This window comes from Schistocerca gregaria, chromosome 1 (assembly GCF_023897955.1).
Source record: "Schistocerca gregaria isolate iqSchGreg1 chromosome 1, iqSchGreg1.2, whole genome shotgun sequence".
NCBI classification, from domain to species: domain Eukaryota; kingdom Metazoa; phylum Arthropoda; class Insecta; order Orthoptera; family Acrididae; genus Schistocerca; species Schistocerca gregaria.
In genome coordinates, this window is record NC_064920.1 from 359003953 (window position 1) to 359019312 (window position 15360).

The following is a 15360-nucleotide window of genomic DNA, read 5'->3' on the forward strand; positions in this document are numbered from 1 at the left end:
AACATACAGCATGAGGTCGACAATATATGAAGGAGTAAGGATAGGAACCCTGTCAACTGCCTTCTTATCACTGCACTTAATTTATCAGGATAACTGTATTGTATACCATTCCTTACTTTAATATTATTTTTCTCTCTCACTGTGGAGTTTAGAGTGACTTAAATGGCTCTGCCTGCTATATACCACTAATGTTACCCTGCCCTAACTAAACTAACTAAAGATTAAAGATCATTGGTAGCATAAGGTTATTCTTTCATTTCTTTTTTCCTTTCGGTATGTGTTTTGGTAATTACACCTCTAGTTTTCTGGTCATCTTCCTACTGAGAGCAGATGATATTATAAAAGAGTGACTACACTCTAAAAAGTCTCAGATAGCAGATATCATATTTGTCCCTGCTCTTTGGAATGTTACTGAAATAAATAATTTTATAATGAATTCAAAATAAGCTGTCAGTAATGTCAATGGCTTACCTTGCACAGCTACAGTTTGATTGCAGCACGAAGAAACAAAGCAATAATTACTCAAACATTAATTGAAAGGCTATTCACAAAAGCAATACTGAGTTGGAAAAGTTTAAAAAATATGACTTTAACCACAACTAACTCTAGTAGACAGTGAATATTGCCAGTAATCTCAACTGCTGAAATGATTCTAACTGTTTACACAAACAGTATATATTATTGATAGAATGGAGGAAGTTTTATTCTCTTTTGAGTGAAATAAAAAAAGTAATAAAACTGACTACCTAAAAGAGTCTACAGATTTGAAAAAGAAGGACATTGTCAGACATCACTTCAAGACAGCGTATCATAAAGTTACGGCATAACATTAACAAATTACTTCAACAGCAGCAAATATTAAGTTGTAGATCGAGATATTTCACGACAAAGAAAACAAATTTCAAAGCAATGGCAATAACATGCTTCTCTCCCTTTTTTCCTTCAACACGTACTATGGGCATACATTCGTAGAAATATTACAAATAATTGAAGTAGCACATATTTTCCATGGTCTGCTACAAACAGATTAATTATAGCACTGGAAACAGAATACTTTCACTAAAAGTTCAAGAGAACGTTTTTTTCCCAATTGCTATGAATAACCTTAAATTCTTCATTTATGGAAATACCATAAGAAATTGTGGTTATATAAAAGCAAAAACAATACCTGAGCCAACAGTGACACACAAATGGTAAGAGGCCCTTCACACTTTTAGCAGCAAGCATTCTTCTTCAGTAGCAACAAAGGATATGGAATGTGAGTCAACTGTGACATCACTGTTTGTATTCTGCTTTTCATTTGTATGTTATATTAATTTATCTAACCCAAGCATGTACAGCCACCCTGAGACAATGGAGACTGACTGAAATTTTCTCACATTTTATCCAATCATATAAAATTGGTGATCACAATCAAAATGACATGAAGCCACGTTTTACCCTTTGTCATATTTGTTTTCTTTCTATGTCTTTCCAACTTTCTTCTTATTCAATATTATAAGAAAAGGAAGCCCATGAGAAACTTATTAATTACCTACTGCTTTGTAGCTCTCAGTCTTATTATTTTTTTGCAGTTTCTGAATATGGTCTGTCAGAGTATAATTTATAGATACATTGTTACTGATGTAAACCAGTCATATAACAATATTACATTACTGAAACATCAGTGGCATTACACTCAATTGCACATCAAAATATGTCCTCACCTGTACAGCATCACCAACTGGAGTAGGAGGTTTTAGTCTTGTCAGCATTTTGTAGATGTACAGATTTCTTTCAAAACTCCTGAAAATATAGAATATATGCTATGCACTGAGACACAAAACGAAAATTTAAACAAAAGAGGACACAAAACACACACACACACACACACACACACACACACACACACACACACACACACACACACACACACACGTGAAATTTTTTTTTGGGGTGGGGGGAGGGGGGAGGTTGGGGATATTAACAGCTGAAATGATGCACCACCCTGACGTTTATGCTTCTGTAACAATAAAATGTGTTTTGCTGTTCTTAAGAGGATTTGAACAAACTGCAAAGGAATGAAAGCATAATTTGTAAATGTTTTTTAAATTTACATTGATTTTTGTTAATGAAGAATGGATGTACTAACTTACAGATAATGTCACCAAGTGCATCAATAGAACCAGAATTCACTACTATTGTGCAATAAAAAACAAGTGCAGTTCCATTTGGGAAAGGAAGGCTAATATGTTACTTGCTGCTCAGTGGCTAATAATGTTACAAAAAATGCTGGATGCTATTTTAGAAGCTCACTGTGACTACCCATCAAAATGCAAAGACATTAATATCTTTGGAATTTCACAGATTATCTGAACTGAAAGAGATGCCTCACTACTACATGGTATTTGAGGAAGAGAAATCTACCCCAAGATCATGGAGGGTGGTTCTTAAAAGTTCCCTTGCTCCCAATCCACTAGGACAATATTTTCCTCAGCCAAAATGAAAAAGACTCGGTTCACTTTAACAACGTAATACTTAAACTTACAAAGTCCTGTTACTTTTCAGGACATGTTTAACATGATTTGGTTCAACAGATGGAAATTGTTATCTATACATGAAATGAGTACTTCAAACATGATATGTCAACTGAAATATCACCTTGTGACTACTCTATCCATTTTTGGCATTATAATTTGGTAATATCCAGGTACCAACCAACCGACGAGTGGTGGGCCTCGTATCCATAGATTACATTTGTTCCTAAAAGTTACTGCGCAATATAATGAATACGATCACAGTTGAATTTTCTTTTTTAAATCATATATTACCAAAGAGATCAAGACGTGAAATGAGGAAAATTTTAAATCTTTCGCAGCTGCAGGGTCAAGCGTCCTACTTGCCTAGCTGGCTAAAGAGGTCAAATGTACTGTGTGCCTTGCCGGCAGGTGGCTGACACAGTCCTAGGTCATAGGGGTTGCAGGTTCTTACAACCACAAAGGAAAGTGTCAAGACTAATACAACCTCTCTCTTATTTGTTTATCCTAGGCTGAAGAAATGTTATTTCAGAGAAATTCTGTAACCTGAGGTTTACACTAACAAAATAAATCCTACAACCTTTGAAATGTCATTAACATTGGACAAATGAGTATCAAGATATATAGTTTTATAGTGAACAGCTCCTAGAGAAGACGCCTAAATCTCAGACTGTCTCCTGTACCACGCAGCAAGAAACAGTCGAGAAACTGCATGTATTTTGCTGCCCTGTTCACCTTTTGTAGCATCTGATACATCAGTCCTATAGGATAATTCATGCCCTTTCACATTATATGTGTGTGAATCATGTGAACCTTGCAGATTAGGAAATCTAAATACATTTACTTGGTCATGCATGCCATTTTCTGTTCTGCATGGCTGCAAGAGTTGCTAAGAAACTGCATGAATTTTGCAGCACTGTTCAGTTGTTGCAACATCTGATGCATTAATTCATTAAGGTAATTCATCATCTTCAGATTATATATGTTTGTATCATTTTTTGTGCAGGTTAGGAAATCAAACGGTATGTATCAGATTGACTCTTAAGCAGGTAGGAATCAGGACCACAAGAAAGCTGTAGCATTTTTTGTCATTACAAAGAAGAGCAGATAACAACAGTGTAGGCAGAAATGTTGAAATGCGAACAATAGTGTGTCACCATTCTACTGTGCACATTTACCTGCTCCCCACACCCAAAAGTACACAAATGTCCTTAGCCGTCAGGTCTTTCTACTTGCCATCAGCCATATGGACATTCTACCTGCTGGGTAAACATCTGGGTCCTCTTAGAACACGGCATATGAGTATGCCCATAGCCGTGAAAGGGTTGACATCAAGTTTCACAATTGTCAGACCTTAGTTTCAAATAGTCAATTAATGCCTGTCTGAAGTCAGTCACATCCAATTTATATATATATCACAAATTTCTCTTTCTATTTGATTAGTCCTTGAATTGAGATATATCACATTATTAACCCTCCCAAAGTTAATCCGATATAAGTTCGGATGTAAGTGCCTATCCCTCAAGAGGTCACAAAACCTTACATTCATTATATAGTAGCAGTATGTTCAACATTCAGCAATATTAATTTCCATCAAATGTTTAATGAAATACTTGCAACTTATTCGAACTCCCACAGATAAATCAATGTCCCACGAAATCACTTGCCAGACTCTCTTCTTCAACACAACAATGTAGCTCACATGCCTAACCCACACTGCCTTTCTCCAGTGACAATATCAAAACTCATGCAAATAATGTGGCAACTGAAAGATAACCACCAGTAGAAGAAAAAGTACACCACTTCAGCCAACCTTGAGTGCACGTGACACATTTGTATCCCATCTTGAAGTCCTGTGTGTGGGTTTTATGACATTTAATTCTAAGAAAAACTTCAGTCTAAATGAAGAATCATTTAAAAGTCTGCACAATGAGCACGTGTCTCTAATATAAAATTATATATAGACAAAGTGCTGACCACTTTTTAACTTCAAAAATGTGAAATTCCAGTACTGCCAATACAAATTTAAAACTGAAAAAATAAAATAAAATAATAATAATCATAATCATAATCATAATAATCCCAGCTTTTACACTATTAATTTGTACCTCTGTGAAGACAGCTAGGATTAGTGTTTTCCCTTTTAAACATTTATCGACAATACTGGAATGTAACCTCCTGAAGATAAGTACTACCTAGGTATTTGTCTGTGTGATTTTATTGTCTTCTACACTGAATTTTACTTCCAATAAATGGTCTTAGTGCCTCTATTATGTCTTCCACTCTACAGGCAAACTAACTCCATTATGATGGATTTGGAACAGTCACCAAAACCTACCTGCTGCTGAAGCTTTTCAACCATGAATAACTGTTTATTTGCTTAATTTAAAACACTAAATAGAAGTCCACATTAAACTGCCAATTCCTGCTGCTTCTTGTTCTTTTAAGGCTCTTACTGTGTCAGTAACATCTCCAGAAGAGATGCTGTCTAATCTGTGATGTTGATCTGACTGTCTGTCTTCCTCAGCTTTCTCATCTTCATATCAAGGATTTCTGTAGTATGAGGGGCAGTGTTCCTCATCAATCACATTTAGTTTCATAGTGTCTTTCTGTTCTTTATGTAACATTTTCAATGCCTCGTAAGAGAAAGTCTGTCACACATGTACCTTTACTATATTTCGCTCTCTCTAACAGACTTACCAATCCTCTGCTGTAGTATTGTCTAACAGTGTTCTGTATGCTGCATACTCTTCCTCAGCAAACACTTAAATTTCTTCAGTCCAGATCTACATGACTTGCTTTTTTCTAAATTTTCTTTTCTTTCCTACATCTTCTGTGGTTAATTTGTTGACAGCATTTTCAATGTCCTTCCATTCTTTATGTCCCTTTTTGTCAGGCTTTGCTGGAGTTCCTAATCTAGAAGTTTTTAAAAAAGTTGTTTAACACTATCTTGTTGTGGCTGACATATTTTATGAACTACTTATTGTCACTCTCGATTTCTTCTTTCTCTCTTCTAGCCAGCAAACATTTCAGTCTCGTGCAGCAGAAGATAGTACTCTAACATCGGCAACCTGTTTGGCTATTTTATTTTAAAAAGGTATTCTGTATCTTCAGTTCATTACAACTTAACAAAATCTCTCAGTATCCACTACTTAATCTTTCTCCAAAAGAACCTATGCAATTAAGTGTGTGTGTGTGTGTGTGTGTGTGTGTGTGTGTGTGTGTGTGTGTGTGAGAGAGAGAGAGAGAGAGAGAGAGAGAGAGAGAGAGAGAGAGAGAGAGAGCGGAGGGGTGGGGGATATTCTTTTGCACTGTTTGAAATCTGACTTAAGGGATCGATTTATTTATTTCAGCATTATCTTAACATGTTGCATGTGTTTGGTTTTTATATATTACGTGCCATGTAACTGAAGGTTTTTTAATATACATTTTAAACCTTTTGAAGACATTGTATATTTGCACTGGATGCACAGGTGCAACTGAAGAGCAATAAACACACAGACGCAAGTGGCCTCCTCCTAAGACAATCTGACCAGTATTAGCAAATCTGTTTGCCACTTTTTGTAACCTTTTCTATAACTGTTCCAATTTTTAACCCTTACCCTCCTCCAACACAGACACAGATTAGTATGTCGGACATACCAGTATAACTCTGTCTGAGATATTCGTAGCTTTTATTTCATTCTTCTGGGCTTCTTTTATTATAATTGCTACATCTTTGCTTATTCTCTGCTGCTGGGCCACTCTAAAGACTCCAAGACTTACCAAGCGGGAAAGTGCCGTTAGATAGGCACAATAAATAAAACACACAAACACACACACAGAATTTCTAGCTTTCGCAACCGACGGTTTCTTCTTCAGGAAAGAGGGAGGAGGGAGGGGGGAGGAAGGAAGGAGAAGAAGCAACCGTCGGTTGCGAAAGCTAGAAATTCGGTGTGTGTGTTTTATTTATTGTGCCTATCTACTGGCGCTTTCCCGCTTGGTAAGTCTTGGAATCTTTGTTTTTAATATATTTTTCCCATGTGGAAGTTTGTTTCTATTTTATTCCAAGACTTACCAAGTGGGAAAGCACCGGTAGACAGGCACAATAAAATAACACACAAACACACACACACACACAAAATTTCGAGCTTTCGCAACCGGCGGCTGCTTCATCAGGAAAGAGGGAAGGAAAAGGAAAGATGAAAGGATGTGGGTTTTAAGGGAGAGGGTAAGGAGTCATTCCAATCCCGGGAGCGGAGAGACTTACCTTAGGGGGAAAAAAGGATAGGTATATATGTGCGCGCGCACACACACACACACACACACACACACACACACACACACACACACACACACACACACACACACAAGCAGGGAAACATTCCACATGAGAAAAATATATCTAAAAACAAAGATGATGTGACATACCAAACGAAAGCACTGGCAGGTCGATAGACACACACAAACAAACACAAACATACACGCAAAATTCTAGCTTTCGCAACCAACGGTTGCTTCTTCAGGAAGGAGGGAAGGAGAGGGAAAGATGAAAGGATGTGGGTTGTAAGGGAGAGGGTAAGGAGTCATTGCAATCCCGGGAACGGAAAGACTTACCTTAGGGGGGAAAAAAGGACAGGTGTACACGCACGCGCGCGCGCGCACACACACACACATATCCATCCGCACGTTCACAAACACAAGCAGACATTTATAAAGGCAAGGAACTGACATTTGTAAAGGCAAAGAGTTCCTTGCCTTTACAAATGTCTGCTTGTGTCTGCGTACGTGCCGATGGATAAGTGTGTGTGTGTGTGTGTGTGTGTGTGTGTGTGTGCGCGCGCGCGCGCGCTCGCGCGAGTATATACCTATCCTTTTTTCCCCCTAAGGTAAGTCTTTCCGCTCCCGGGATTGGAATGGCTCCTTACTCTCTCCCTTAAAACCCACATCCTTTCATCTTTCCTTCTCCTTCCCTCTTTCCTGACGAAGCAACCGCCGGTTGCGAAAGCTCGTAATTTTGTGTGTGTGTGTTTGTGTGTTATTTTATTGTGCCTGTCTACCGGCGCTTTCCCGCTACAAAGATTCCAAGACTTACCAAGCGGGAAAGCGCCGGCAGACAGGCACAATGAACAAAAGACACAAACACACACACAGAATTACTAGCTTTCGCAACCGATGGTTGCTTCTTCAGGAAGGAGAGGGAAAGACGAAAGGATGTGGGTTTTAAGGGAGAGGGTAAGGAGTCATTCCAATCCCGGGAGCAGAAAGACTTACCTTTAGGGGAAAAAGGGACCGGTATACACTCGCACACACACACAGACACAAGCAGACATTTGAAAATTAGCAAGATTCTGGAATGTATTCCTTTAGTTCGACATATCAAACAACAGAAGGCCTTCATCAACAAAACACACACACACACACACACACACACACACACACACACAGTGGTTTCAGTTGCCTGAGACTACTGTCGTGTGTGTGTGTGTGTGTGTGTGTGTGTGTGTGTGTGTGTGTACACATCTATTTGACGAAGGCCGTAATGGCCAAAAGTTTTATTTATTTGTGACAGTCTTTTTGTTGTGCCTATCTGTGACTCAGCATCTCCATTATTTAGTTTCAAATAAACAGATGCACTTAAACTTGTTATTAATGTGGTTTCCCCTATAAATACGCACGCACGCACGCACGCACGCACACACGCACACACGCACACACAAATTGAGATTACATATTTCAATAGTTATTTCATTCCAACCTAGTTTTATTGCTTCCCAATAAAAGTAATTTGGATTACACATTTCACTATAATATACCATTATTTTCCCGCACTTTTTCCCTTTGGATATAGGTCCAAAAACTGGATGTGTGTCATGTGTTGGTAGCAAGTTACGGTAGGTATCTATAAGCTCCATTTCTCAAACTTCCTACGTTTAAGTTTGAAGCAATTCGTTGTTAGCTTCCTTCCGAATTTTGAGCATTATAACTGTATAAGATGAGCTCTCATTAACAATTTTTATATTGTTTATTCAAGCTTCAGTTATTGTTGTGTTTAATGTAGAGATCCACTTGTGTCATACCATACTGTGGTTTTATTTGTAAGCTGTAAGTGATTCTATATTCTAAAGAGCATTGAAACAGGGCTGCAGAAAGAAATTTTGGGCCACCTCCAACTGAAAAAAAATGATAAGAATCTGGCGGAACAGGGAAGTTGTTTTAAAGAAAGCACCTCACAATAAACATAATCTGAGAAATGAAGCAGTTAAATGGCAAAACTTGAAGCACAGCCCAGCACTCGGATTTTAGGAACAGACAAGTGGGAATTTTAGTTTCTACCAAAATGATCATTTATCAAGCAAAATAGTGTCCACCAATAGAGGTTTTGCCAACTTTATTAAATCAACATAAAGCTGTTCAAAGATTTGTGAAGAAATATCAACTTTCTATGTGGACCAGGATAAAAAATCACAGAAGATGCCAGCCAAGTATGAAGAATAACTTGTTGAATTCATCAATTTGTCCTTAAATGCAAGGAAAAGAGAAAATCCTGAACTTCCATAAAATGGAAACATGGATGAGACTCCATTATCTCTCATTTGCCTTCCAACAGAAATGTTGAGTCCAAGAGCATTAAGACTACTATTGTTAATAACTCAGGGCACAAAAAGACTCATTACACAAAAGAAGTCTGCCCTGTTGGTACAGAATCAATTTCATTCTCACAGAACAGAAGATGTTAAAAACAGATTGAATGAATTGAAGACTAGCCATAATTCCAAGAGGGATTACTAGTTTACTTCAACCATTACATGTCTGTACCAACAGACCATTTACAGGACTTATGGAGGAGGAATGGAACAGATGGATGCAGTCTACAGATTCCGAAACGATGCCTCTGGGGAAGAGAAAGAGAGCAAGCGTTTCTAAAGTTTGTGCATGGGTCAATGCTCCATGGAACTCTATAACTACTGAAACAGTGATTAAATCATTTAAGAAGTGTGGAATCAGTTAACACACTGGAGGGTACACCGGATAATTTATTGAATGAGAATTCAGATTGTGACACGACGGCTTCAAGTATTTCTTCCTTCATTTCTGAGGATGAATTTTGCAGACCTGAGGATGAAAATTAAAATGTGAGTACCTTTTTCCTATTTATATTGCACGGATATTTGATGTATGTGCAAACACCACAAATGTTTTGCACTAATTGATGTACTAAGTGTTAAATTTTTTTCTCTAAAAATAAAGTCTTCAAAACTGGGGTGCGTCTTCTATGCTGGCCAGTTTTATATGTTAGCAAACACAGTATGTTTATTATTGTTTGTATCTCAAAAGTAATTTTATTACTTCTCAATAAAAATAATTTTTACAAGAAGCTGATCAAAAAAGCAGTCTATTATGCATTTTACAGAGTGGCATGTAACTGCCTGTGACTTTGCCCACATCCAATTATAAATGAGAAAGCTCATGCGTATCTGGTAAAACAGCATCCAGCACATTAGTCACTGGCCTCACTAATCGGTGGGATAGCACTAAGGCAGTAACATGTCATAAAATTAGACTTCATTTCAAGTGAATATGGCACAAACACACGTACCTGCCTCTAAGCTGAACTGCTTTATCCCATTGTTTGTCAGCCATAGCTTTTGCAACAGCTTTTGTCCTTTCTACACATTCCATTAACGGCAACCGAACAGCCTGGTTACCAGCTAGAGAGATAAGAACTCCTTCGGAACCTGGTGTTGCTTCCATCAAAGCCAGAACTGCCTCAGCTCCCATACGGCAGCCCTAATAAAGGAAGAGAAAGTTATGTATACAATTAAATATGAAAAGTAATCTTACAAATCCATAATACAGGCATGTTAAATCTACTGGGTCTCATCATTCATGTCATAAGTGTTTATTCAATAGAAGGATAACTGCATGATGTTTAATGTTCTTGAGAAGGTGACTTAACAACAGCAACAAAAAACCCCACAAAAAGCCATTGATAAAAGGTAAGCTACAGCAGCCTTGCAGTTGTACACAATGCAGACGTTATATGCAGCGCTGGTGACAAATAACTTTTATAAACAATTTAACTTTTTTCATGTTCTATACCAAATTTTCTGTCTCTTTTGTCAACTGGTACTCAGTTCTTGAAATATTTCTAGTTCTTCACACACGCGCACACACACAAAGTTAGTATATTGCAGGGCTGTCAAATGTTCCAGACTGAATATAACAGTACTTTCCACAATAAAAAGTGCAACATTTTCATATGTTTGTAAGCAAAGGTTTTCAATAAGCATTACGTGCATTTATATGAGGACATAAAATAACTTTATAACAAATTTTAATTACATTGTTTAGTTAACTTCAGCAAATGAAAAGCTTACCAATACTCGGTCAAATGCAGATGGATTGCCACCTCGCTGCACATGTCCAAGTACAGTTATACGGGTGTCTTGCTGCAAGTTTTCTACAACAACCTGTTTCACTTTCTCTGAAGTAATCGGTTGTCCATCACGGTCTATAGCTCCTTCCGCAACAATAATAATGTTTAATCGTTGGCCTGCAAGCCGCTCCTGTCAATCAAAAATGAGACCATTTCTGCAATGGCACTTTTAAATGAATTTTAGTCTAAATTTCCATGGAAAAGATGCACAAAACAAGTGGCTGACATTACAAAAGAAAATTACATGGTATTGTCATAAGTTATCAATAACTATATGAGAAGCTACCTGATGTTTGTTATAATGTGTCCATTTCAGCTTTGATATGCTCAATGAGATTTTTACTCTGTCCACAGACTATAACATAATTTTTCAAGTAATTTACAATTATCAAACTATACAATCGCACAACTGACTATGAATGAAATGACAAATTAGTCAAGTGATGTCAAGATCCAAGATGCAACAGATGTTTATTGTTATTAAGCACAATAAATATTTCAAAATTAATTCATTTATGTTGGAAAATTTCTAGCTCACTAACAAAACCAGCTTAAACGCTTTTTGAAACATTTACAGGCATAAAATATCACAGTTTTTATTTTCATACAGTTGTATTTCTGTTTACTAAAGTACACTACAACAAACAAGGTAAAACGTTATCTTTGTGAGTGTACAAAAAGAGTAAGATTGAGGCTAAAGGATACATAGGATGGACAAGGATTAATTTTATAACTAACTGTATATTTCTGTGTGCTGGGTATGAGAAGAAACATTTATAAATTCAGGGAAAACATTTCACAGGGGGTACATGTATCAATTTTCAAAATTATATGCATATGCTAATGTGTAAAATCACTTAACACATGAATAAACAAATCAGAATGTTTACAGTAATGTACAAGAAATACATTTTAACACACTTCATTTATGAGTAAAGAGCGTTGTGTTGCAAAAACATAGCATAACAGCAAATGTCATGCAAGCGCTAAGTACACAGACAGAAAGAAAGGAAAAAATTTAACAAAATATTTGCTAGTTGCACCCATTTTTTGGCAAGCTATATGAAAGCACATATGAATGGACTAAATACATCTGTGACCATTGCGTTAATATTCTTTAGGAGATATGTGCTGTAAAGATTGTGAGGAGGTAAGAAGAGAGAACTTTCTGAATATTTATTTTGGTTGATACACTTACCTCTGAGAGTGCAAATCAGCACCTCTAGTAAAAAAACAGCAACAAAAATATAGTAACTGAGAAATTTGTTACCCAAGCGTTATAGTATTCTCGTGTGAAAAGCTCTTATGAATGTACATTTATCTGACCCTGCTAAGTATCAGTGCACCAAGAAGTTTCGCAGCAGGCATAAACCCAAATGATATTCACTGTTGGCAGAAAGCAAGTAAATATTTTAGCTATTGTAAGTGTATATGCTGCTCCCTTGTAAGTAGACTTCAACCTGTAGTTTTAGGTTACTCTTTCAAGGCACAAATTAACTGCAGCACTACTCATTTACCAGAAACACCAAACTAAATGCAGATCTTTAGTGAACAGGAAGTGTCAGGTGCAATCCAAGTAAGGTAACACCCAAGTGAAAGCAGCAGTAACTTGTTATTTGGAGACCAAAACTGCCAAGTGACACAAAAATTTCACTGAATGCGTAAAGTGGGTGTATGTTGAAGTTAACTGTAAGTGGAAGGCTGTCATTTACAAATTAGTGGATATCAGTGACAATGCTTCAACAGGAAGAGTTTAAGTGAGTGTGCAATGACAGACTGGTGTCACACTCAACAGGGTGTGGTTCATTTCATTGTCTAGCATAGATTAAGGTTTTCTATTGTTTCCATAAATCATTTATTAAAGTTGGTGCTCCAATGGTGTCTTTGTAAATATCATGGCTATTTTCATTCCCAATTCTCATCCAGAAAGAGCTGTATCTAATGCACTTATCACCGATGGGACATTAAACACTCAATTTTCGCTTCCTTCTTTTAATGTTATCTGAGACTAAAATACAGGAACTTTTAGAGGAAACTGAAAATCAATCTCAGTTTTGGTTTTGCGTGCCATGGGGAAGATTGTCTGTAGTTTGATACCAGTTGAATCACTAACCATTTTTTGGACAATGTGTACCACATATGAACAAACTGGCTGCAAAATTTTATAACAATGAGCAATGTGCTATAAACAATTTGGTGCATGTGTCAAACTTAGTGAGACAGAAACATCTGCTAAGTAAGGAATACAACATAATCTTATAAAAGTTCCAATAATTTTTACATATGACTTAATATTTACTTGGAAATTTTCCATCCTCTTATAAATACCTCCCAAAGTTATACCTTTTTGCAGATTCAATGCTATATACATGACACGAAACATGTACCACAGGAAGCAGTTACCACTGGTCTACAAAGCTGATGGTATAGAAATCGATGAGTGATTGGTTCTCTCTTACATTCTTAAGCACATTAAGGACAAATTATTTGTATATGCATTGTAAATGAGAAAGACGAAATACTATTTGAAGAAAGTTGTAAACGGATGGTTAGGGTTTAATACTGTACCCATAATGAGATTATCAGAGATGGAGTCAATTTTAGATAAGGGAAGTACTGAGGAGGAAACTAACTATGTCTTTTTCAAAAGAACCATTCCTCCTACTGCCTGGAAGGTCAGGCAGGAAATAGAAGCCCACTCCTCCAAAATGCGACTTTGAGCCAAGCAAGAACATTCAACTGGTTTAGTCAATTTAAAGATGGCTGGGAGTCTGGAGAGGAGTACATACGCTCGGGCTGACTGTCAACATGCACAGCTATAAACAATTGAGAAAGTGCATGACGTGATCCACAAAGACAGAAGGCGAAGTTTGTGAAATCACTGGGATGATGAATTCTAGCTGATGAATTGAACATGAGATGAACTGTATAGGAGTCCATTCCTCATCTTTTGAACGTCAACCAAACACATCATCTGGTTCATGGGCGCACCGAACTGCAAACAGCACTTCAAGCTGAGCAAAATTTCCTGTCCACAATCAATTACTGATGAATCATACATGTACAGTTGTGACCCTGAAATAAAACAGCAATTTTAACAGAAGAATATGCCATCCTCTCTGCAGGCCAAAAACACATGTCAAATTTTGCAGAAACTTCAGGCCACTACTAATGATGGCCTTTTTTTAAATTTTTATTCACAGAAGTGTCTGTAAGTAATTTCTTCCATATGGTCAGACAGCTTCAGGGAAGTTCTTCTGCAATGTTCTGAGGATCTTGAGGGAAGATGTTAGATGCAGATTCCCTGACAGATGAGAAAACAAAGACTTGCTATGTCATGAGAATGCACCTGCAAACACCTCACTCATTGTGAGGGAATTCATAGGAGGGAGGGGCGGGGGAGAGGAGATTCTAGCAGAAACGCAACTATTTTTAATACAATTCAGCTAACAGAAGCCCTACTATGTTGAAATTGATAGAAGCGTTTCTTAGAAGCACGAGTAGACTACTCTGAAGGTAACTGTGGAAACAGTGTTTTCTGATTTTTATTTGGTTAGTCTCAAAAATTTGCACCAGCATCTCATAATTCATTCTGCAAATGTGTTTGGTGTTAGATTTGGCCAGATGATTGGCAAATATGACCTATGTACCAAACTAGTGATGGGCTTTTCTTAGATTTTTATTCACGGAAGTGTCTGTAAGTAATTTCTGGCTGTCAGGGTTATTAGCCAACCTAAATATAACACTGTCAAGCTTTCTGATTTAATCACGAACTGCAGATATCATTGAATAATTATAGTCCAAAAGTGAGTGCAAGAACCACAAATTTTAGTCTCTACAGGACTAAAAGACACCCATTTTTTTCATTACCGCACACATCAAATTAACTGCATCATGTTTCATTATATACGCAGCTTGTGGGCTTGGGGTAGCATTTTCACTTCCCAAGCATGGGGTTCCGGGTTTGGTTCCTGGCAGGGTCAGGAAATCTCACATGCCCCGAGATGACTTGGTGGTGTTGTGTCATCATCATCATCATCATCATCATCATCATTCATCCCCGTTACAGTCAGAGGAAGGAAACGGTAAACCACTTCCATTAAGACCTTGCCTAGTATGGCAGTGCAGGTCTCCCACATCATTCCACTACGCTCAGTCAGGAAGCATGGTACTTCTTTTCCATCCCATGTTTCATCACCTATTCCCATCACCATAACTGTTCATCAAGGAGGATGCATCATGACTGCAGAGTTCTGATGGAAACATGTACAGTTCAATAATGTTTGGTAGCATCTACCAGTCTGCTTCAATGCAGCAGTGAAATATGAAAAGGGAGAGTTGTAGTATGGTCTCAAACCAGCCAAGAGTATGTGACTTTTGTTGGTCTGCACAGCTGGAATGTCATTGCAGAATGTTACAGACTTA

At 37.4% G+C, this 15360-nt stretch overlaps 1 protein-coding gene across 5 annotated transcripts in view; it reads right to left on the reverse strand.

Moving 5' to 3' along the window:
• LOC126345893 (ATP-dependent 6-phosphofructokinase) overlaps nucleotides 1-15360 on the reverse strand; it is an 86084-nt gene that overhangs the window by 29779 nt on the left and 40945 nt on the right. For all 5 annotated transcript variants that reach the window (XM_050002144.1, XM_050002143.1, XM_050002141.1 and 2 more), the window contains exons 7-9: nucleotides 10877-11065; nucleotides 10096-10286; nucleotides 1707-1785 (exon numbers count right to left, since the gene is read on the reverse strand). In XM_050002144.1, coding sequence (XP_049858101.1) covers nucleotides 1707-1785; nucleotides 10096-10286; nucleotides 10877-11065 — 459 coding nt within the window. The remainder of the gene's footprint in view (nucleotides 1-1706; nucleotides 1786-10095; nucleotides 10287-10876; nucleotides 11066-15360) is intronic.